The sequence below is a fragment of the Oncorhynchus nerka genome, linkage group LG26, assembly GCF_034236695.1.
Source record: "Oncorhynchus nerka isolate Pitt River linkage group LG26, Oner_Uvic_2.0, whole genome shotgun sequence".
Classification (NCBI taxonomy): Eukaryota; Metazoa; Chordata; class Actinopteri; order Salmoniformes; family Salmonidae; genus Oncorhynchus; species Oncorhynchus nerka.
Genome location: NC_088421.1, coordinates 9,715,484 through 9,740,253, shown reverse-complemented (window position 1 = coordinate 9,740,253; position 24,770 = coordinate 9,715,484). Strand labels below are relative to the sequence as shown.

The window sequence follows — 24,770 nt, the reverse complement described above, 5'->3', positions numbered from 1 at the left end:
CAGGCATTTGGAAATTGCTCCCAAGGATGAACCAGACTTGTGGAGGTCTACAATTTCTTTCTGAGGTCTTAGCTGATTTCTTTTGATTTTCCCATGACGTCAAGCAAAGAGGCACTGAGTTTGAAGGAAGGCCTTGAAATACATCCACAGGTACACTTCCAATTGACTCGAATGATGTCAATTAGCCTATCAGAAGCTTCTAAAGCCATTAAATAATTTTCTGGAATTTTCCAAGCTGTTTAAAGGCTCAGTCAACTTAGTGTATGTACACTTCTGACCGACTGGAATTGTGATACAGTGAATTATAAGTGAAATAATCTGTCTGTAAACAATTGTTGGGTAGATTACTCGTGTCGTGCTCAAAGTAGATGTCCTATCCGACTTGCCATAACTATAGTTTGTTAACATATCATTTTATGGAGTTGTTGAAAAACAAGTTTTAATGACTCCAACCTAATGTAAACTTCCGACTTCAACTGTATGTTTTGTGGTTCAGATCCTTGTTTGTGTTCAAACAGCCAGGCAACCTAGTAACCAGGATGGAGGTTTTGCATGTATTTGCTTGTTGAGAGAGACATTAGACTGTCAGATGAGTGATTATGGACATTCCTGCTCAGGGATATTTCGAGGGACATACATTCCCAATGACATGTTTAGTACCATGTTATTGGTAGAGGATCAGAATGCTGTAGCCTACCTGAACCATGATTGGGTTTGAACAACCAGCAAACTATACCTCTTTGAAATATTATTTACTTTGTAAATGCAATATTTTGTTTTGTTGGTGAACTTAGTGCTTGCCGGACAGCGTCTCCAACTTTTCAGCTCGCTAACATAGAAAGGCACTAACTAACGTTGAAAGCAAGAGGGACTGATCTTGTCCAACCTGCAGACAGTCAGCCATGTACTGTAGGACTGAAGTGGAGCTGACTGGCTGGCTGGCTGTCAGTATAGGGTTTCAGTGCAAGGGGAGATTTCTGCTTTGCAGAGCAGCCTACAACAGGTCAACTTACAGGGCTTCAGCAGGAAAGAGGAGAGAGGGGAGACGGGCGACAGGGTCGTGGGAAGGGAAAGAGGGGGCAACTATAATGTAGTTGGTTGCCTACAGATGGCAACCATGAGACTGTCAATTATTTAGCTTTTTTTGTTTGTTGTCATCATAGCGACATGTTATTTGATTTAATAGTGCACTTGTAGGCTGGTGCTCTGTTTATGTCGCGGTGGTTGACTTAACGAAGAACATGCGGATGTGAAACAAACGGTGAATGAGTTATTCAACTGGCAGGGAATGAATGCGTGGCTAACTGATTGAGAAAGTGGGATGGCGCAGTTATCTGATGTTTCTATTGCTCCCTCTGTCTCAGCAGTGCGATGAGCTCAAAGGAAGGATTCATCTGTCTGACAGCCTGCTGACTGGAAGAAGACGTTCCCAATGCCAACGACGGAGGTGCTGATTGGTTCCACATGCCAACTTTGGACTTTTTGATTGGTGAAGCACATTAGGATATCTGACTGGTGCCTGCCGTTGTTTGGAGCACACACTAACTTACTGGAGGAGGAATTGATTTTTGAACATCCATTTATCCTTTGGTGTCTGATAGCTGAGAAGTGACGTAGGGAGGGAGTCTCTTGAGGTTTGAGTCATCAATGCCTAGGCCATTGTTAAAGGAGACCTACTGAGACCTTCTGACTAACGGACAGACAGGGAGTGGAACAGGCAGCATGGACACTATCGAGAACCCCGACTTGGAGCCCAGATCGGAGCGGATCGCCCGCTACAAGGCCGAGAGGAGGCGGGAGCTGCAAGAACGCTATGGCAACATGGAGGAGCTCCCATCCAAGTGGGTGAGGAGGGATGGGGCTCTCATGAACTCAGACAGTGCACCTCCCTCCACAGATAGGACCCTCTCTGGGGGGTTGAACGGCAGAGCGGAGGGGCCGGAGGGTGGCTGGAGGGGCCTCCACTTGGAGAGCAACACCCCTCTGGAGTCAGAACCTCGGAGATTCTCCAACGGCTTTGAGGCAGACACCGCTGCAGACCCAACATACCTCCAAAGGTGAGTCCCTTCCATGTGTAGCCATTAGCCAATCAGTAGTGACGATCCGTCTCAACCGCATCAGGAAGACAAGTAAACAAAGAGTGATGCAGCAGACAGGTGGCAGACACTGACAATTTACTTTGTTTCTGTCTGTGATGTCACCCAACATGCTGACTCAGACCACTGAACCTAGTTATGCTGAACGAATGCAGGTAATGCCTGCTGGCCAGTGAATTGTTGTGTTATACAGTATCAGGCCATGTTTCTTTTCCCGGTTCCCTAACAACAGATTGATGAATAGAAACAACCATATTATGTGTAACCACCTCTTAAAACAACCCCCTTCCAGTCGCCAAGCTCCTTTTCCAGTGAAAACTCTATCCTGCGACCTTTCAGCCTCATAAAACAGTTGTCAGGGTTCACCTGTGCTCTATGGCCTTTGTTGCTAATTCATATGGAGCGAGCTAAACCCGACTCCCAGCGTCATGCAGTACTAGTACAGCAGAGATCCCGTTGATTCCTCCATGTGTGTTTTATACCCTCCTGACCTGGGCTCCCTTTCCTTTAAGAGGTACAATACTTTGTCAGGGGTGCTCTTTAGGAATGGGTGTAGTTGTGGTAGTTTGCCACTTTCCGTACGCCACCTCTCTCCCACCTCCCTCCTCCCCCGCCTCCAGGAAGTGTTCTTCTGACTCTGCCGGCGTGTTGAGTGGGGTGGAGCCCCTAGCTCCTCCAGGCCCCCCTGGACCCGACGCGGCCCAGCTGCAAACGCGGGTGTCGGTGGGCCAGTTGAGGTGTGCCCTGCTGCAGCAGACTGGGACTGGAACACAGCCTGAGAAAGTGTAGGGTCTCCTGCATGAAACGGCCTATGTGTGTGTGTGTTGTTATTCTGAATATGTGTGGGCGTCAGTCTTCTATTTCTTTCTGTTTGCATGCGTCTACGGTGTGTGTCAGTGGGAGTTGTCCCACTGCTTCCAGTTGGAGAGTTTTTTCTCATCTCTCTCTCTCCCCTTCTCTCCCGATGCTCACCCTGTTCCTCTGTGGTTGGGGATAGTAGTCCTGACAGTGGCCGTGCGGCCTCTTCCCTTGACCTGGCTGTAAAGCCGGGCTCGGAGGGGGGACGGCGGCGCACCCGTCGCTATGTCCCTGGGGTGTCAGGCGGGGGCAGCAAAACCAACGAGCGCTTCAGGACACAGCCGATCACAGCCTGTGAGGTGCAGGAGAGCGGCGGGTAGGGACTGTGTGCTGAGGCCAGCCTTATCAACCATGTCGTATCAGAGCATGCAGGTCAAGCCTGGGGCTCTGCCCTAGTTTGGTTACTCTTCAGGTGGAGAGGTTTGCAGTGTTTTGTGCCATTGCCGTGGTTCTTTTCTTTGCTGATTGTTTTGATAGTGTGTGATAATGGTTTGCGTGCATATAAATGTTTCCCAGATATTTGCTGTCCTCCCATATCGGAGCATCGCTTTTGGTGGTCCTCGTGGTTATTTATTGAAATAGTTTGGTCTTGGTACACTGGCAGGAGGCATGATTTGCATGTATGTTTGCATCTGTTCATGGCGCTTAATAGCAACCATGACATGAACAGTGTTGCTTTGTTGAGCATGCAGATATGACCCTGTGTGTGAGATACAGTAACCCGCACAGACATCAGAGAGAGAGTGAAAAGAGAGAATTATACCAGGCAGGAATGAGCATGGTCAAACTCCTCTCATCTTTTGTCTTGACCTCGTGTTGATTCTCTCTCTCTCTCTTTTTCTCTCTTTTTTTCTCTCTCTCTCAGGCTGCTGGAAGCAGAGGAAGAGGAGAAAGCTAAAGGTACCGAACCCCACCCACCTGGCTCTCACGTGGCCTGTTTTATTTTGCCACACACAAACGGTTGATCCATTGCCTATTGTACAGCCTCTGTACTGCCTCTGTGTTAACTGAGTGGGGTGAGAGAGGGACAGAGGGAGAGAGGAACACCGAGAGAGACACGGCGAGAGAGCGAAACAGAGAGGGACAGAGAGGGGGGGGTCACAGGCATAGTGCTATGTGGCTTGCCAGTGTTAATGTTTAACACGGTGACAAAGAAGAGCATGTGCTCTCTCTCGCTCTCCTTCTCTTGCTCTCTCTCGCTCTCTCTCTCGCTCTCTCCCCTCTCTCTACTCTCTCTATATCACAGAAATGCCGACATAGGCGATAGGAGGTGGCAAAGCTCTCTGATCAGCACTTGTCTCTACAAGTAGTGTGTGATAAAATGGCTCAGCCAGCTACTGTAATAGGCGTTTGTCATCACACAGTAGCTGAAAGAGAGAGACAGACAGACAGACAGACAGAGAGAGAGAGAGAAAGAAAAGGGGGGAGGACAACATCGGGTCAGAAGGAATAACTGTTTTTTTTCTATTTTCATTCATAAACAACCGTTAATATTAACACCCAAACCTACAGTGGGGTAAAAAAGTATTTAGTCAGCCACCAATTGTGCAAGTTCTCCCACTTAAAAAGATGAGAGAGGCCTATAATTTTTGTCATAGGTACACTTCAACTATGACAGACAAAATGAGAAAAAAAATCCAGAAAATCACATTGTAGGATTTTTAATGAATTTATTTGCAAATTATGGTGGAAAATAAGTATTTGGTCAATAGCAAAAGTTTCTCAATACTTTGTTATATACCCTTTGTTGGCAATGACCGAGGTCAAACGTTTTCTGTAAGTCTTCACAAGGTTTTCACACACTGTTGCTGGTATTTTGGCCCATTCCTCCATGCAGATCTCTAGAGCAGTGATGTTTTGGGGCTGTTGCTGGGCAACACAGACTTTCAACTCCCTCCAAAGATTTTCTATGGGGTTGAGATCTGGAGACTAGCTAGGCCACTCCAGGATCTTGTAATGCTTCTTACGAAGTTGCCCGGGCGGTGTGTTTGGGATCATTGTCATGCTGAAAGACCCAGCCATGTTTCATCTTCAATGCCCTTGCTGATGGAAAGAGGTTTTAACTCAAAATCTCACGATACATGGCCCCATTCATATTTTCCTTTACACGGATCAGTCGTCCTGGTCCCTTTGCAGAAAAACAGCCCCATGCTTCACAGTAGGTATGGTATGGTATGGTACTTACCATATATGGTATGGTGTTCTTTGGATGCAACTCAGCATTCTTTGTCCTCCAAACACGAGTTGAGTTTTTATCAAAAAGTTCTATTTTGGTTTCATCTGACCATATGACATTCTCCCAATCTTCTTCTGGATCATCCAAATGCTCTCTAGCAAACTTCAGACGGGCCTGGACATGTACTGGCCTAAGCAGGGGGACACGTCTGACACTGCAGGATTTGAGTCCCTGGCGGCGTAGTGTGTTACTGATGGTAGGCTTTGTTACTTTGGTCCCAGCTCTCTGCAGGTCATTCACTAGGTCCCCCCGTATGGTTCTGGGATTTTTGCTCACCATTCATATGATCATTTTGACCCCACGGGGTGAGATCTTGCGTGGAGCCCCAGATTGAGGGAGATTATCAGTGGTCTTGTATGTCTTCCATTTCCTAATAATTGCTCCCACAGTTGATTTCTTCAAACCAAGCTGCTTACCTAGTGCAGATTCAGTCTTCCCAGCCTGGTGCAGGTCTACAATTTTGTTTCTGGTGTCCGTTGACAGCTCTTTTAGTCTTGGCCATAGTGGAGTTTGGAGTGTGACTGTTTGAGGTTGTGGACAGGTGTTTTTTACACTGATAACAAGTTCAAACAGGTGCCATTAATACAGGTAACGAGTGGGGGACAGAGGAGCCTCTTAAAGAAGAAGTTACAGGTCTGTGAGAGCCAGAAATCTTGCTTGTTTGTAGGTGACCAAATACTTATTTTCCACCATAATTTGCAAATAAATTCATAAAAAATCCTACAATGTGATTTTCTGGATTTTTTTTCTAATTTTGTCTGTCATAGTTGAAGTGTACCTATGATGAAAATTACAGGCCTCTTTCATCTTTTTAAGTGGGAGAACTTGCACAATTGGTGGCTGACTAAATACTTTTTTGCCCCACTGTATATCAACTAATAGCTACTGTATAACAGTGCATTTAACAGTTATCCTGATGAATATAGTCTGACCTCTACTGACACTCAACCCCACTTTGTAGCTGCCTTTACAGAACATCTATAATAAACAGAACATCAAATAAATCAAGTGCTTTTATTTTTAAACACTCCACCAGACCCAGATGGGCACAGGGTGACGGTAGAATGTTGAAGTTCCTCGGTGGCGATGGATTTATGAGCCATAAAAGCATGCCTGAGCACCACACCGCCACTATAAAAAATAGTCCCCGCTTGTACGCAGTAGCTGTCCAATAAGTTCTCTCTCATGCATTCATTTAACTGTCCACCTAAAATACATGATTAAATGGCCATTGAGAGCAGTGTTAGAAACAACAGAGACAATTGACACTCACTCGATCGGTGTTGCAGTCCAACTACCTGGTCAAAAGGATGAACTGTGTGGTCATTAAGTTCAGGCCAGGTGAGAGGAGAAGCAGGCAGCTAGCGGTGCCAGCTGAGAGATAGTGGTGGTGGTGACATGTGACAGTCTACTGAGTGCCAGGTGCAGAGCGATGGCCTCACATGAAGGGATCAGAGATCTGTCCATCTCATTGTGTCGCAGTGGACTGGCGGCTTTGACTAACAGGTAGCCTCTCTGGACTGTATCTCTCCCCAGGCTACTATGAGCAGGTTAACTGTGTTTTTCTGTATGACAGGGACTGCTATATGATCACAAGGTGTGTGGGGGTGCTGTTACATTTTTTTGTTTGCCTATTTTTATTTAGAGGGTTCGGCTTAATGTGTTTGACAGGCTCAGTGATGCCAAAAGGATATCCCTGCTGATGACACAGACAGGCTGACAGGGATTTAGTGTGTCTTTGAGTGTGTATGCACTTACCTCTAATGTATTTACCTCTGTTTGCCTGACTTGATGTATATATTTAATGTCATGTATCCCCCCCCAGCTGATGTGAAGACCGACGACAGAGCCAAGATGAGTGTGGCGGCCAAGATGTCTCTGTTTAAAGTAAGCACGCTCAACCTTGGCTGTGAAACAGGACCCCCTCCCAGGACCCCCTTCCTGTTCCCTTGTACCATGCTGTCCGTCTCCATGCCTGATCACAAAAGGTCATCACCATGGAGACCAGGGGGGCTACACCGGGCTTATGTCTCACAACAGCACATCAACAGACACGACAGAGCCCATGTTGAGAGGAGAGAGAGAGTTGTTTATTATCTAATTCACTTGCTTTGTCAATGTTAACATATGTTTCCCATGCCAATAAAGCCCCTTGAATTGAATTGAAAGAGAGAGAGAGAGAGAGAGAGAGGCTGCTCACCTTACAGTCACGGAGCAACACATGATGAGCCAGCAGGCTGAGCTGAGCATGCAGAACTGAATACACTGAACGAATGTTGAGGAATATGAATGGCCAAACAGGTGCTGCTCTCTGATCCAGACAGGGCCTTGTATATTAGTACTGTACTAATATATCAGTACATGGCGCCTGAATAAGACCAGGTATGCAGACAGAGTGTAGTATAAGACATATAGGAAGCCAGACCACAGAGTGCATGCAGATGGACCCTTCTGTTCTTAGTTTACTCCCATTGGTTAATGTTTTATTGTTTAAGTAGCCTTTGGCAGTCTGTTTTGTTAACAAGACAGACTGCCCCCCCCCCCGACAATATTTCACTTTCTGGTGGGTTTTAGTCACGTAGCATCTGTCAAAACCTAGGTGAAAAGTAGCCAGGGACCATCAAGCCATGAACAGCCATTAACAGGTGGTTATAATTAGCCCACAGCTAGCTCCTGTCAGGCTGGCTGGTGGAGGAGGGAGGCAGGGCCAGGAGGGAGGGGGCTGAGGGGAGGGCCAGGGGGGTAACGGTACACTACTAAGTGAGCTCTGGTTACACTGTGACCTGCAGGCCTGGCATTCTATCCCTCTCTACCTTCTTACATAGGCCACCCACAGCACCTTACAGATCCCTGGTTTATTCACCAGCTATCGCACCCACTTCCTCTGCCTACTGCACCTCCATTCACATTCCAGGAAAGAGGGACACTTTCAATGAAAGAGATGAAAAAAGGAGAGGACATTTGGTCATTTCTCAGTCACTATTTTATGCTCTGTTTGATCTAAATGTTGATTATACACCTGTGGCAAAGGCATTATTGTTCAAGATGTAGTATTACCTATCAAATATGAACATAAATGTTATGAACGACTATTTCTCGCTCTTTCTTTCTCTCGTCTCCGTCTTTCTCTCTGTTGCAGGAGCTAGAGAAGTCAGCAGCCCCTGAGGCCTCCTCCTTTCTGAAGCCTCGCTCTGGCAGCGTCGCGTATGAACGCAGAGTACGCCGTGGCAACGAGCACCGCTCACTCACTCAGCCAATCACCTGTGAGGAGATGGTGGTGGCCACCAGGTGAGCAGGGTCAAGGGTCACACCTCGATGGTCAATGTACAACGATATATTGTATCTGTTGGCAATGAGGTGTTGGCATACCGTATGCAAAAAACATTTGCCTCTCACACATTAAAATTCCTTGCCCAGTGGGTTATGGAATCCACATGGAATGGTCATGAGATCACAACTGATTATAGTTGTGATACGGTTTATGGTATTTGGTTTATGTATAGCATTCTAGATAATGCATTTTGGTATGGTACCGCTTAGGTGTAAACTCCCCTAAAGAGGGGACTAGCGTGCGTTTGGTACCGGTTCCGACCGACATTTTCACATATGAAACAGTGTATGGACACCGTAGATCGAAATGGCTTCCATTCAGCAACAGCCCTAGTTCTCTTCCGCCTGTGTGACTCAGTCTGTGAAATCTTACACCACTTGAAGCTGGGATGTCCCACCTACCATTTCATTCGCTCTTCCGACTGTCCATCAACTCCTGGATGACAAAGCACATGCTTGCAATACTTTAGATCCTAGCGCAGCAGGAGAGCGTGGGTTCGTCGCTCTAGCACATTTAGATAACAATTTATCACCAACTTTTATCAAAGTAACCTAAAATAATTCATAGATATTAAACAATAAAACGATTTATATCTGTCATAGATGGACAGGATTAATATGAGATGAAAGGCCAAGCTAGAGCCCTGTGTGATGTTCAGAAGGGTGTAGAAGTTTTAAACGAGAGAGACCTTAAGAAAATATGCCACATTTTTTCGAACACTAAACATACAAATATTTATTTTACAGTTATAAGGAAGGTGAAATCTTATAGTTAAGTTATTTTATAATTTGATTGTACTATATTTAGGAAGCATTGAAGTAATTTCAAGTCTTATTCATACAGTTTTGTTGAGTAGGAAATACATAATATAAAACATTTTGTATTTGTATCATATTTGTGCTGTGTTCTTGAGCTTGTGTCCTCAAAAGTGACTACACCTCAGGAATTTAAAACAATTTTTACCAGAAAGGTGAGATTTTAATATTTCTCACAGTAAAAACATTTTTTATGGCCCTCTCATTATAAAAATTAATTTAGTGTATGTCTATTTAGGTAGAGATCTACATTTTGCCATTACATTGAGCAGGTTTAATGTGGCACTGTTTTTTATTGGAAACCTAGAGCTGGCAGGGTTTGTTCACTCATAATTACGTCCTGTCTGGCTAACTACATGTAGTCTAGTGGTTAGAGCATTGTGCCAATAACTGAAAGATTGCTGGATCAAATCCCCGAGCTGACAAGGTAAAAATCTATCATTCTGCCCCTGAACAAGGCAGTTAACACACTGTTCCCCAGAAGGCTGTCATTGTAAATAAGAATTTGTTCTTAACTGACTTGCCTAGTTAAATAAAGGTTAAATAAAAAAAATAAAAAATGATGAGACCTTTACTGAGTTAGACAGAGAGATTCCTACCCCTAATTAGAACAGGGGGCAGTCAGAGAGGAGGCTAAAACACTGATTTACTGCCATGCGTTAAAAATATCTCACATTGTGTTCCACAGTTCCTGTCAATCCACATTTGAATTAACATGGCTGTTTCTCTGTTTTAACTATTAACTCTTCATCCATGACTTCCATTCACCACCTTCTCCTACCTATCTACCCCATGTCCCTGCAGCACACCCCAGCCAGCAGAGTCAGGCGAGGCCCAGGCTGTGCAGGCCGAGGCGGAGGCAGTGGAGGACGATGAGAACAATAAGCTGACTATGAGTGAGAAGCTGGCTCTGTTCAACAAGCTGTCCCTGCCAGGGAACCAGGGGGATGCCGCTCCCCATGCCCCCCCAGAGAGACGCAGGCAGAAGGGGGCGCGCTACCGCACACAGCCCATCACCGTGGAGGAGGTCAGCCTGGTGAGTGGGAGTGGGACCAAGACATCCTCAGAGGAATGGAAGAGGGAATATTAGAGATGATTGGCAATTGCGTGTGTGTCACTCTTTAACTGAGAAATGTGGATTGTGACACAGGTGAGTGTGTGTATGAGTGCGAGTGTGAGTGAGTGTGTGTGTGTATACTGGATGTTGACGTGAGCATGAGGGAGTGAGTAAGTGTATGTGTACACCAAACTGAATGTCACACTCTGTGCTTCTAACTGTTGTGAGCACCTGATTGATCAATAGTTATATTTGATCAGTATCAAGCCAATATCGACCATAACACTGTCCAGAGGGGAACACTACACTCGCGTCCAATTCAATCACACTAAAATTAGACAGGTCCAAATGGATGACTCAGAAATATGTAGGAACCTCTTCTTCTTATAGTTTTCATACTAATTTACACTATTGTGATGAGTAGAATCTATAATCTCCATGTCTCTGACAGTATTCTCCTCGCTTTGTCCTCCCTCAGCTCCAGAAAGGTCCCATCCGACTGCCCCCGCTGCGCCTGTCCCCCACCCTGTCCGACAGGCAGCAGGAGCGGTCCATCAATCTGAGGCCCACTGAGGTGCGTCAGGCCCAGCCTCGACCCGGGGCCGATGTGGAGCCTGCCACAGGACCTGACCCGTCCCAGCAGGGCCAGCAGCAGCGCAGGGACTCTGAGCCAGGAGAGATCAGAGGCATCCTGAGGAACAGCGCCTCTGGAGCACCAGTACGGGACCGAGACAGAGACACTATGTGGGAGGACAGACAGCAGGACCAGGACGGAGGAGGGGAGAGGGGGAACGAGGTGGAGGAGAGGAGGGCAGAAAGACATGACAATGTACCAGTGCCTTGTAGAGAGAGACCAGCCTCCTCGGCCCCCTGGAGACAGAGGAACAGGAACAGGAGGGAGACGGTGGCTGTGTGTAGCCCAGCCAGGCCCTCCTCAGAGCAGGGTCACCCCCAGGAGGAGAGGCCTTCCCTGGCTGAACAGAGAAAGCAGATGGACCCCCCTGGGAACACCTCTGGGAGAGACAGGTACACAATTAACACAGAGCCAACATACGGGCCTTTTAAATTGTGTTTGTGTGTGAACGTTGAGGGAACGTTGTGACCCTGAGCGTGTATTGACATTTGTGTGCTGCAAGAGGGATCTCTATTGCTGAGTGTCATGGAAGGTTTGTCTTTGTGTTTTTGGTGTGTGTGTGTGTGTGTGTGTGTGTGTGTATGTGCGAGCAAGCAAGCATGAGCACGAGAGAGAGATTTGCATGGCTATTTTTTTAGACCTCCCCTCTGCCTCTGTGCAGGCTGTCAGATGCTTCCAGGGAGGAGAAGGGGGGCAGGGTGAGAAGAGACACTCCTCCCAGACAACACGTCCAGGTGACCTTGGCGGACCAGAGGAAGGTAAGACCAGCGGCCGTCTTACTGGACCTCGCTTTAGTCTAAACACACAGACACACCTCAGTCAGAGCAGGCTGGGAATGGTGGACAGTGGATAGATGCTGACATCACTGTTTTGCATTGGAAATCTCACACGGACTGAGCTCATGTGTTTTGGAGCCAGTTGGTTGGCTGTTTATAGTTGATTTGGGTCTGCACTTGTGTTTAGCATCTTGAATATGTTGGCTCAGAATTACAGTGGGGCAAATCCAGTCTTAGCCTGGAAAGCAGAGCAGCGGACAGCTGTGGACATATCATTCTCAGTCAGATATAGATATATAGATCCACAGGAGGCTCCCAGACAATCCCTAGTCCTCAGGGCCTGTGATACTATGGCTTGGCCCCCACTGTAACACACCAGCCCAGAGAAAAGGCCCTGGCTTCCACTTGTAATCTCTAATCCTCTGGGTGGCTGTCTGGAACCAGTGGGTTTAGTGTAACCTGTCAGCCAGGGAAAGAAGGGAGGATGAGGGTCACCAGGGGGACTGATCACAGGGGAGATAAGAGGGGATGCTGTCCGCACGCCACCCAGGAATGATGATGCGTGGCCAGGTAGGAGGCCAGGTAGGAGGCCAGGTAGGAGGCCAGGTAGGAGGAATTAGTTAGCTGTCCTATCTGTTCTTGAAGGTTGAACAGATATGTTGTGTGGGCTGGTTCAGCAAGCAGTGCTTAATTTGAGAGTTTGTTAGAGTTTTGCCATTCTACTGAAACTAAAAGAGCATCATAATATCATAGCACCTCTACACCAGCCCTATATCTTACTATGGTATGTGTTTAATATCATAGCACCTCTACACCAGCCCTATATCTTACTATGGTATGTGTTTAATATCATAGCACCTCTACACCAGCCCTATATCTTACTATGGTATGTGTTTAATATCATAGCACCTCTACACCAGCCCTATATCTTACTATGGTATGTGTTTAATATCATAGCACCTCTACACCAGCCCTATATCTTACTATGGTATGTGTTTAATATTATAGCACCTCTACACCAGCCCTATATCTTACTATGGTATGTGTTTAATATCATAGCACCTCTACACCAGCCCTATATCTTACTATGGTATGTGTTTAATATCATAGCACCTCTACACCAGCCCTATATCTTACTATGGTATGTGTTTAATATCATAGCACCTCTACACCAGCCCTATATCTTACTATGGTATGTATTTAATATCATAGCACCTCTACACCAGCCCTATATCTTACTATGGTATGTGTTTAATATCATAGCACCTCTACACCAGCCCTATATCTTACTATGGTATGTGTTTAATATCATAGCACCTCTACACCAGCCCTATATCTTACTATGGTATGTGTTTAATATTATAGCACCTCTACACCAGCCCTATATCTTACTATGGTATGTGTTTAATATCATAGCACCTCTACACCAGCCCTATATCTTACTATGGTATGTGTTTAATATCATAGCACCTCTACACCAGCCCTATATCTTACTATGGTATGTGTTTAATATCATAGCACCTCTACACCAGCCCTATATCTTACTATGGTATGTGTTTAATATCATAGCACCTCTACACCAGCCCTATATCTTACTATGGTATGTGTTTAATATTATAGCACCTCTACACCAGCCCTATATCTTACTATGGTATGTGTTTAATATCATAGCACCTCTACACCAGCCCTATATCTTACTATGGTATGTGTTTAATATCATAGCACCTCTACACCAGCCCTATATCTTACTATGGTATGTGTATGTGTTTAATATCATAGCACCTCTACACCAGCCCTATATCTTACTATGGTATGTGTTTAATATCATAGCACCTCTACACCAGCCCTATATCTTACTATGGTATGTGTTTAATATCATAGCACCTCTACACCAGCCCTATATCTTACTATGGTATGTGTTTAATATCATAGCACCTCTACACCAGCCCTATATCTTACTATGGTATGTGTTTAATATCATAGCACCTCTACACCAGCCCTATATCTTACTATGGTATGTGTTTAATATCATAGCACCTCTACACCAGCCCTATATCTTACTATGGTATGTGTTTAATATCATAGCACCTCTACACCAGCCCTATATCTTACTATGGTATGTGTTTAATATCATAGCACCTCTACACCAGCCCTATATCTTACTATGTATTAAATCACTGAGAGCTACCTTGCTTTACTTAGATATGGGTGCAGTTTCTACTGGTGCTAATGCCCAGGAATGGGCTGAATGGCTCTGAATGACATGGAATGTTAACAGATAGACTGAGATGCTTCCATGAACACCCCCTTGACCCAATTAAGCCCCCTTAGCTGGACAGTGTTGACAGTTCTCTGGGTTGTGTGTGTGTGTGTGAGAGACCTCCATACATTTTCTCATCGCTCTTCACCCTCTCTTTCTCCTGTTTGCCATCTCTTTTCACCTGCTCTCTCCTCTCACACTCTTTTTTTTCTCGGCTTTGCTGACCACACCCCCTCTCTGCTCCTGTAGGAAGACAATGAGATCTCCCATGATGCACCAGTCGTCAACCCTCAGTGCTGGGTAAGCGGAGTGCAGGCTCTGTGGCACCCTATTCCCTACATAGTGCACCTCATTGCCTACAAAGCTCTGTGTTTGGTTATTTCAACCGAACTTATTACCCTGGTTTGTTGACTATGCTGCTCGTTCAAGTCATATCACATCTATTCTATTCTGTTCTACCCAATCCTGGGCTTATTCCTTTATCCTCCTCCCAGGTTCCTGTCTTTTCCTCTGTCTATTCTAACAGTACACCTCAATATGTCATGTGCTACAATCAGGTGAGTGTGTGTGCAAGCACCCGTTCAGGTGTGTGAGTGTGAAGTGTGTCCATTGCACGCCATTGCCCCTCAATAGTCCATTTAAATGTACTTGTTTGAGTGCTGTGATGTGAGTTGTGTTGATACTGCAGTGAAACATGTTGACGTAGTTCCCCTTCATATATCCTGTTTTCTCTCCCTCCTCAGACCAGCTCTTCCTATGAGGCCCAGGAGGTCTCCTCTCCTACCCAGGTCTGCTCTCAGCCCCAATGGAGACAGAAGGTGACACATACACACAAAAAAAAACACACACGCATACTGGTAGGTGTTACTGTATGGCATCTGATCCCGTTCTCTGCCCATGCAGCAGACTAGACCAGTAGAAGCGGAGGAGCTGCCACAGGCATCGGTGGCTGAGCGCATGAGAACCCTACAGGACAGCGAGGAGCAGTGGAAGACCAGAGGGAGAGGAGCCGCCAACGACTCAGCCCAGTACACTGTGGCCGGACGCATGGCGAAAAGAGGTGAGGTTTCCCTCTTTCTCATTTTCTCTGTCTCTCTCTTTCTCTCGTTCTCTCTTTCTTTCTCTCTTTCTCTCTTTCTTTCCCTCACTCAGACCTGTGTGGGATTGTCCCATTGCAGGTTTGGTGACCCCTGTATCAGACATAGACGAGACCCCTCCATCTCACACTAAGAGACCCTCCACAGGGGCCACAGCAACAGCATGCCCATATGAAGGTAAACATACCCCATCCAGAAAAGAGAAAATATGTTTGTGTCTGGTTTGTGATTGTAGATCCTATCCCTGACCTCTGGTTCTCCTCTCAACAGAGATCTCCAGTCACCCTGGGATGGAGGTGGAAGAGGACACAAAGCTGGACAAACTGGATTCCATTGTGGACAGGTTGAATAGTACGTCTTATTATCTATTCTAGGATGATTTGTCCAAACCTCAGATTAAGAGAGGAAGTCTATCCACTAGTGTCTATTGTATCACTTACTGTGTTTTTCTCAGTGATGCTTTGAGTATCCTAATGAAGTAGAATACCTGTAACTTCTCTCATGTTGTCCCCCTCTCCATCCCCAGCCGCTCCCCAGGACACGCCCCTGGAGGTGACCTCAGTGGGGGAGAAGGAGGTCATGACCCCTGATGACCAGGAGACATGTGGTGGTTTCTACAGGGAGGTGTCTCCCCACTCACCCTCTACCCTCTCTGCTGGGGCTGGAGCTGCCACTGGAACTGACCCAGAACAGGACCTGAGTGTCCTCTGCCAGACCAACACACCCATGTGAGTTTGTTTGTTTGTGTGTGTGTGGGGGGGGGCTGTGTGTATGTGTTTACATGTACACTTCTATCTAATTGTATGAGTGTGTTCATTGCCTGTGTTTGTGTCTTAATGCCCCTTTGTGTTGTGTGTGTGTGTGTGTGTGTGTGTGTGTGTGTGTGTGTGTGTGTGCAGGCTGACATCAGAAGTAGCGCAGCACAGGCGGTCGGTGCGTCCTTCCCGTAGGACCCAGGGCTCCCGGAACCCTCTGCGTGCTCTGGCGGCCCGCGATGACATCAGACAGGACTTCATGGGAGAGAGAATCACCATGGCTACCGTGAACACTAACAGGACACAAGTGGAGAAGTGTGAGTGATGTTAACATATACCAGAGAGATATCTTTCTCTATATTTTTTTTTCTCTCTCCTCTCTCTCTTTCTCTTTTCTTTCATCAGTCTTCTTATATACTGTTTACGGCTTTCTCATCTCTGATCTCTCTGTCCCATGTCTGTCCTGAACTCTAGCAGGTCTGGCCAGTACAGAGGACTTCAGTAACGTCCACCTGCGTGATGTCACTTCCACAGAATCAGTGAGGAACAGCAACAACCTGCCCATCAGCAACCTCATGCTCATTCACATCAAAGGTCAGCACAGATTGTGTGTGTGTGCGTGCATATGATTGCATTTATAAGTGTGTACGTGTGCGTGTGTGGATACAAACTCTCTATTCAACATGTGTGTGTGTGTGTGTGTCTCCTACGGTGCCAGGTTGGCATCATGTGCAAGTGCGTCTGGTGGAGCCCACAGCCAGGTCTCTGAACAGTGGAGACTGCTTCCTGCTGGTCACACCCACTCACTGCATCCTCTGGAGCGGAGAGTTCGCCAACGCCACAGAGAAAGCCAAGGTACGACTTCCACGCGACAGACACATTGTATCACGTACTGACGGTCTACTCTCTAGATCCCTGTCTTGTATTGTTCATGAGGGATTCCCGTTGGGTGTCTTATTCGTCTGTAATTCAAACTATATATGACTTTTGAATAATACCACTGAAGTACATTTAACATTCTGCAGTTTAACACAATGTGAAGCCACTGATTCATGTCCGTTATAACTGGTGATGATGTTTGCCTGTCTTCTGCTGTCTCGGTCCAGGCGTCAGAGCTGGCCTCGTTGATCCAGACACAGGGGGACCTGGGCTGCCTGGCCTGTGAGGTCATCCACCTAGAGGAGGGGGTCAATACTGACAACAGCCTGGCCTCTGACTTCTGGAACCTTCTGGGAGGAAAGACACAATACAGAGGTCGGACTAGAACTAGTCACCAACCACTCTGTCACACACTCAGTAGACAAACTATGTGAAAATCCTATTAAAACAACCAGAACGTCCTTTTAGGTACAGTCTGTGGATTCCTTTCAGTCAGTCAGTAAACTAAGTCAGTCAGTCAGTCCAGTCAGTCAGTCAGTAAACTATAAGTCAGTCAGTCAGTAAACTATAAGTCAGTCCAGTCAGTAAACTATAAGTCAGTCCAGTCAGTCAGTAAACTAAGTTAGTCAGTCAGTCAGTAAACTAAGTTAGTCAGTCCAGTCAGTCAGTCAGTCAGTCAGTAAACTATAAGTCAGTCCAGTCAGTCAGTCAGTAAACAAAGTTAGTCAAACAGTCAGTAAACTAAGTAATTAAGTAAGTCAGTCAGTAAGTAAGAAACCAAGAACGTAAGTATGCAAGCAACCAGTAAGTGGCCATTTGCATCTGTCTTTGTGTACTGTAGGTGTGATCGTATATGTGTGTGTTCCCTGTAGGAGCGGGAGCCCCAGAAGAGGATGAGCTGTATGAGAGTGGGGTGGTGGAGTCTAACTGTTTGTACAGGCTGGTGGAGAACAGACTGGTACCCCATGAGCAGGCCTGGGCAGCCATCCCTACTGTCTCCCTACTGGGATCCACTGAGGTCAGTCCCTCCCTGGATCCCCCTGTGTGTTTCTGTGGCTTCTCAGCCATTGCTGCCTTGGTGCTACATATCAATCAATGGGTTTTAACTCAATACAAAGATTATAAACTGGAATGCCATCTGTCAACTCGTGTGTGTGATTTTCAACACTACAGATAGAATCTGATCTCTGAATGGTTCTCTCTCTCTGCCTCTGTCTCTCTGTCTCTGTTTGTTCCCTTGTCTCGATACCTCTGTCTCTCTGTCTCTGTTTGTTCCCTTGTCTCTATACCTCTGTCTCTCTGTCTCTGTTTGTTCCCTTATCTCTATACCTCTGTCTCTCTGTCTCTGTCTCTCTGTCTCTGTCTCTCTGCCTCTGTCTCTCTGTCTCTGTTTGTTCCCTTGTCTCTCTACCAGGCCCTGGTGTTTGACTTTGGCAGTGAGGTGTACCTGTGGCATGGGAAGGATGTTGCCCCTGGTGACAGGAGTGTGGCTGTACAGCTGGCCCAGCAGGTGTGGGGTGGTCCCTACGACTATAGCAACTGTAGGGTCAACCCACTGGACCCCACACACTGCAACCCCAGCATACAGCCGTAGGTACACACCACACAGGCGCTTACATAGTAAAATACCTCATTTACATATTCACTGATACATTATGTGTGTGATTTGTGTACAGGCAAGGTGAAAGACGGCCCAACTGGGCCCTGTTTGGCTGTGTCTCTGAGCACAAGGAGACAGCCCTCTTCAGGGAGAAGTTTCTGGACTGGGCTGCAGATAAGGAGGAGACTGCTGCAATGGTGGTAGAGGAGGCACAGGTTAGTTAGAGAAAGATTCAATCAAATTGTATTTGTCACGTGCTAAATACAACAGCTGTAGACTTTACCGTGAAATGCTTACTTACAAGCCCTTAACCAACATAACGTTTGAAGAAAAATAGGAGTCAAGAAAATATTTACTAAATAAACTAAAGTTTTTTAAAAAAAGTTAAAAAAAAGCAACAATAAAATACTAATAACGAGGCTATATACAGGGGATACCGGTCCCGAGTCAATGTGCGAAACACATGACTCAAAGCCTAATAGGACCCATCCTGTACAGATTCAGAGTGACTGTGAGAAAGATGCCTGGTCTTCTTTGACTGTATTTCTCCTCTCCCTTCCTCTCTCTACTGTGTCTCTCTGTGCAGACTGCCATGCCAGTGTGGCCCCAGCAGAGTCCCCTGCCCCAGCAGCAGATAGAGTGTGTGTCTCTGTGTGCGTGCGATGCCAAGGCGCTGGTGGCAGGGCAGGGGGTGGCGCTGCCAGGGGACGGGGTGGTCTCTACAGTCCTGGAGGGGGTGGACGTTCGGAGGGGGCATGGGGTCGTACCCCTGGAGGATGGACGGCAGGTGGAGCTGAGCACTGTTGCCGTGGATACCTGGCACATTCAGGAGTTTGAGGACAGCGAGGCCCAGCTGGAGAGCCCAGGGCAGCTGCATGAAGGAGACACATACCTGATCCGCTGGACCTATACTCTCAGCCCAGCGGATGAAAGCGGGCAGCCTGGGAGGGAGTGCTCTGCTGTCTTCATCTGGCAGGGCCGGCACTCCAGTATCAATGGGCGAGGCGCGTCTGCACTCAGGAGTCATGAGGGAACACAGGTGGGTGGTTCTTCCAATTAAACTCTTAAACCACCCATAGCCTCAGTTAAAACCATAGTCACATATAGAACATGCACGTTATAGGATGTCTATGGTTAAACCTGCCTAGCATTTCAGAGGCCTGAGTTTAACCAGTGTTATTGCTGTTGAGTACAGTTGGCTCTCTGACTGATGTTTCTACCTGTGTTGTTGTTGTCCTGTTGAAGGTGATGGTGCCTCAGGGGCAGGAGCCTCCGTGTTTCCTTCAGCTCTTCCAGGGAGGTCTGGTCATCCACAAAGGCTGCCGAGCCACCAACAACACAGGTGGGATATTACCTTGGCTTTACCTCCTCTGATTTAGGTGGTGTGTGTGTCTGGTTGTGTGTCTGTGTTCTGCATAGATGTGTGTTCCTAACTGCACTCTCTCTGTGTCTTGCAGGGGTCTGGCGTCTGTTCTGTGTGCGTGGGGAGCTGCCTGAGGAGGCCAGTCTGTTGGAGGTGGACTGTCGCTGTGGCAGCCTGCGCTCCCGAGGTTCTCTCATACTGCTCAACAGTCAACAGGGGGCGCTCTACCTGTGGTACGGCTGTAAGGTCCACGCCAGCTCCCGGGAGGCGGGTAAGAGGGCTGTGGAGCGACTCACTCAGATGTAAGTCTCCCTTCATGGATGTGTTATTGTGCTTCTGTATGTATTCATTCGTTGGAATGCAAACCGTATTAATACGTGGTTATGTGTGCTTTCTGCTGTCTCTGTGTTAGGTGCCCTCCTGAACTGGGCCTCAGCAGTGATAGCCTTTCGAGGGTGCAGGAAGTGGAGGAAGGGGCGGAGCCTGTGGAGTTCTGGAACGCTATTGGGCAGCAGGACAGGAAGACCTATGACTGCATGCTGCAAGGTACTGAACACACCTCTGTTCCTGTTCATACCTAAACAAAACACACCTCTCAGCTCCTGTTCATACCTGAACAAAACACGCCTCTCAGCTCCTGTTCATACCTGAACAAAACACACCTCTCAGCTCCTGTTCATACCTGAACAAAACACCTCTCAGCTCCTGTTCATACCTGAACAAAACACACCTCTCAGCTCCTGTTCATACCTGAACAAAACACACCTCTCAGCTCCTGTTCATACTTGAACAAAACACACCTCTCAGCTCCTGTTCATACCTGAAAAAACACACCTCTCAGCTCCTGTTCATACCTGAACAAAACACACCTCTCAGCTCCTGTTCATACCTGAACAAAACACACCTCTCAGCTCCTGTTCATACCTGAACAAAACACACCTTCATATACAGTGCCGTGAAAAAGTATTTGACCCCTTTCTAATTTTCTCTATTTTGCATATTTTTGATGCTGAATGTTATCAGATCTTCAAGCAAAACCTAATATTAGATGAAGGGAACCTGAGTGAACAAATACCACAACAATGACATACTTATTTCATTTATTTAATAAACCAAGTTATGCAACACACAATGCCCCTGTGTGAAAAAGTCATTGCCCCCTTACACTCAATTACTGGTTTGGCCACATTTAGCTACAATGACTCCAAGCAAACGCTTCCTGTAGTTTTTGAACAGTCACTCGCATCGCTGTGGAGGAACTTTGGCCCAGTCTTCCATGCAGAACTGCTGAAACTCAGCAATATTTGTGGGTTTTCAAGCATGAACTGCTCATTTCAAGTCTTGCCACAACATCTCAATTGGGATTAGGTCTGGACTAGGCAATTGCGAAACGTAAAATGTGTTGCTTTTTAGCCATTTTCGTATGTGGACTTGCTAATATGTGTTTTGGATCATTGTCGTGCAGCATGACTCATCTGCTCTTCAGCTCACAGACAGATGGCCTGAGATTCTCCTGTAGAATTCTCTGATACAGAGCGGAATTCCTCCAGGACCTGAGTCAGCGAAGCATCCCCAAACCATCACACTACTGCCACAATGCATGACCTTTGGTATGAGGCTCTTACTGTGGAATGCAGTGTTTGGTTTTAGCCAGACACAATGGAACCCATGTCGTCCAAAAAGTTAGACTTTTGAATCATCTGTCCATAAAACATTCTTCCAAGAGTCTTGATGATCATCCAGGTGATTCCAGATGCTTCCTGCTCCCGAGGCAGCAGCTACACTTCCTGGGGTCCAAAGCACCCACATTACATATAAAACAGTGAACTATGTTTGTACTGAATGAGCTAAAGACAAAACAGGACATCATATAACATCCCTACACCACCACATATCCACAACACAAAATGTTCACTACCACCATACAACAACATCACAATGTACGTGTGTCTGTACCTCACAGTCCCCGCTGTGTATTTCTACCTGTGCCTGCTTTTTAAATCTGATTCTACTGCTTGCACCAGTTACCTGATGTGGAATAGAGTTCCATGTAGTCATGGCTCTATGTAGACATGTATCAGAGACTTCTACAGGAGGTCAGGCCATCCATCGGTGAGCTGAAGCTGAAGCACAGCTGGGTCATGCAGCAAGACAATGATCCAAAACGCACAATCGAGTCTGCACGAAAATGGCTAAAAAGCAACAAGTTTGAAGTTTTGAAATGGCCTAGTCAAAGTCCAGACCTAATCCCAATTGAGATGTTGTGGCAGGACTTGAAACGAGCAGTCCATGCTTGAAAACCCACAAATGTTGCAGAGTTAAAGAAGTTCTGCATGGAAGAGTGGGCCAAAATTCTTCCACAGCGATGTGAGAGACTGATCAACAACTACAGGAAGCATTTGGTTGCAGTCAATGTGGCACAACCAGTTATTGAGTGTAAGGGGGAAATTACTTTTTCACACAGGGGAATTGGTTGTTGCATGACTTTGTTAATTAAATATATACAATAAGTATATATTTTTTTGTTATTTGTAGACTCAGGTTCCTTTTATATAATATTAGGTTTTGATTGAAGATCTGACAACATTCAATACTAAAAATATGCAAAAGTAGAGAAAATGACAAAGGGGGCACGTACTTTTTCAGGGCACTGTATTTAACAGAATACCTAAAAGCTCAGAATAACCTGAACAGATATCCCAGCCCAAATGTCTTCTTTTTAAATGAACACACATATGACTAATGTAAGAAGGTTTACACCAGCTGAACCTGACTGAGTGCTGGAAGGTTGAGAGGTTGATGTGATGAGATGCTGTGTGTTGTTATCTCTCAGATCCAGGGAAGTATAACTTCACGCCACGCCTCTTCCATCTGAGTGGCCGTTCCGGAACCTTCCAGGGGGAGGAGCTGCAGAGCCCTGCACGGTTGCCAGGGGTTGTCATGGCGATGCCCTTTGTCCAGGAGAGCCTGTACTTTGTGCCACAGCCAGGTGAGTGTCCGCTCAAAGCCCGAACACACACATGTATGCATGCACATACTCTTAAACACAACTTCCATTGTTATCACGAGGACTCGAGGTACAAAACACTCACCTAATATCCCTCCTTTTCTTTCCCTTTCTCACTGTTTCTCTCTCTCTCTCTCTCCCTCCCTCTCTCACTCGCTGTTTCTCTCTCGCTGTTTCTCTCTCTCTCTCCCTCTCTCGCTCGCTGTTTCTCTCTCTCTCTCCCTCTCGCTCGCTGTTTCTCTTTCTCTCCCTCTCTCGCTCGCTGTTTCTCTCTCTCTCTCCCTCTCGCTCGCTGTTTCTCTCTCTCTCTCCCTCTCTCTCTGTCACTCACTGTTTCTCTCTCTCTCTCTCTCTCCCTCTCTTTCTCGCTCGCTGTTTCTCTCTCTCTCTCTCCCTCTCTCTCTCTCGCTCACTGTTTCTCTCTCTCCCTCTCTCTCTTTCTCTCTCTCTCTTATCCCTCTCCAGCCCTGTTCCTGCTGGATAACTGTATGGAGCTGTATCTGTGGCAGGCAGGTGAGCCTGACAGTCAGACCACTGGCTCAGTCTGTATCCGCTGGGCGAATGAGAGGAGGTGTGCTATGCAGACAGTGCTCCAGTACTGCAAAGGTGAGAGCATGTAGACAAAGCAAGGCAGCAAATAGAATATTTATTTTTTATTTGACCTTTATTTATCCAGGTTTTTCTCATTAAGATAACATCTCTTTTCCAAGAGAGACCTGGTCCAATAGCAGCAGGGGGAACAACGTTTCAGACAAAACAACTTACATACACTAACACAACATTGAACAAAACTATAAACACACAGTACAACAAAAACCTTTTACTTGACTAAAAACAGCTGTCCTAAAGACAATTACACTCTTCTATGATATATACATCGATCAAGTGTTTAAACTCCACCAACGAAACAAGATCATCAAATGTTTAAATGTTCAGGAGAGAGTTCCTGGACCACGGAGCTAACTAACTAAAACTATTTCTTCCATGACCTGTTCTAATTTTTGGTACTGTTAGAAGCAAATGAGAATGGGATTGTAATTGATATTTATTTACAGACCTAACTAAAAAAAGATAAAATGGCATTTTACCCAATATGGCCTTATAAATCAGTGAATACCAGTGTTTAAGCCTACGCAAGGTCAATGACGACCAGCCAACAGCTCTGTAGAGATCACAATGATGTGTTAGACGTTTTTGATTTGTAATGAACCTGAGGGCTGCATGATACACTGAATCTAGTGCTCTCAGGGTAGTGTTTGAGGCCTGCATATATATATATATATATATAACATCACTAAAATATAAAACCGCCAGTAATGTACATCGTACCAGTTCCTTCCTGGCCTCAAAAGAAAAACAAGCCTTATACCGGTATTAAAAACCAATTCTCAGCTTGAGCTTCCTTATCAAGTTCATTACATGCACAGTGAAGATCAGCTTATCATCAACCCACACACACAAATATTTGTACACTTTAACTTGCTCTATAGCATGTTCTGCCAATGCGGCAATGACATGATTAGTAACATGCCTGACATTTGAAAATAGCGTGCATTTTGTTTTACCCGAATTTAGAACCAGCTTTAAATCCTACAGATTCTGTTGTATGATGTTAAATGCTGTTTGGGCATTTTCAAAAGCCGAAGATAAACTACTACCACTTGAATAAAGATCAGTGTCATCTGCATAAAAATGAACATCCGCTGTTTCAATAAGATCCCCAATGTTGTTGATATACAAAATGAACAACAGTGGGCCCAAAATAGTACCTTGCGGAACACCTGAGCACACCTCTATAGATTTACAACCATCTGTCATTGCCCATTGTGTACGATTTGATAGGTGATTTATAAACCAGTCTAGAGCATGACCAGTAATTCCACAACATTTGAACCTTTGCACTAACACAGCATGGTCCACGGTGTCAAAAGCCTTCGACAAATCAATAAAGACAGACACACAATGTAACTTCTTATCAAGAGCATAGTGGATGTCATTTAAAACCT

The 24,770-nt window shown here is 46.0% G+C and overlaps 1 protein-coding gene across 8 annotated transcripts in view; it reads left to right on the top strand.

Annotated features, from left to right (window-relative positions):
• The window catches only part of LOC115110227 (supervillin-like), a 40,882-nt gene that overhangs the window by 13,747 nt on the left and 2,365 nt on the right, over positions 1–24,770 (top strand). The window contains exons 2-30 of one of the 8 annotated variants that reach the window (XM_029635694.2): positions 1,365–2,057; positions 2,717–2,881; positions 3,097–3,270; positions 3,820–3,854; positions 7,016–7,077; positions 8,330–8,478; positions 10,141–10,372; positions 10,872–11,419; positions 11,689–11,785; positions 14,313–14,363; positions 14,558–14,620; positions 14,807–14,881; positions 14,970–15,123; positions 15,242–15,337; positions 15,431–15,511; positions 15,687–15,888; positions 16,060–16,232; positions 16,390–16,509; positions 16,634–16,770; positions 17,022–17,169; positions 17,667–17,812; positions 18,209–18,384; positions 18,471–18,609; positions 18,981–19,433; positions 19,640–19,736; positions 19,852–20,059; positions 20,170–20,303; positions 22,591–22,746; positions 23,230–23,370. In XM_029635694.2, coding sequence (XP_029491554.2) covers positions 1,723–2,057; positions 2,717–2,881; positions 3,097–3,270; positions 3,820–3,854; positions 7,016–7,077; positions 8,330–8,478; positions 10,141–10,372; positions 10,872–11,419; positions 11,689–11,785; positions 14,313–14,363; positions 14,558–14,620; positions 14,807–14,881; positions 14,970–15,123; positions 15,242–15,337; positions 15,431–15,511; positions 15,687–15,888; positions 16,060–16,232; positions 16,390–16,509; positions 16,634–16,770; positions 17,022–17,169; positions 17,667–17,812; positions 18,209–18,384; positions 18,471–18,609; positions 18,981–19,433; positions 19,640–19,736; positions 19,852–20,059; positions 20,170–20,303; positions 22,591–22,746; positions 23,230–23,370 — 4,747 coding nt within the window. In that variant the 5' untranslated portion in view covers positions 1,365–1,722. Of the gene's footprint in view, positions 1–1,364; positions 2,058–2,716; positions 2,882–3,096; positions 3,271–3,819; positions 3,855–7,015; positions 7,078–8,329; positions 8,479–10,140; positions 10,373–10,871; positions 11,420–11,688; positions 11,786–14,312; positions 14,364–14,557; positions 14,621–14,806; positions 14,882–14,966; positions 15,124–15,241; positions 15,338–15,430; positions 15,512–15,686; positions 15,889–16,059; positions 16,233–16,389; positions 16,510–16,633; positions 16,771–17,021; positions 17,170–17,666; positions 17,813–18,208; positions 18,385–18,470; positions 18,610–18,980; positions 19,434–19,639; positions 19,737–19,851; positions 20,060–20,169; positions 20,304–22,590; positions 22,747–23,229; positions 23,371–24,770 lie in introns of all 8 variants that reach the window. The other 7 variants (XM_029635692.2, XM_029635693.2, XM_029635691.2 and 4 more) reach the window with 7 other exon arrangements.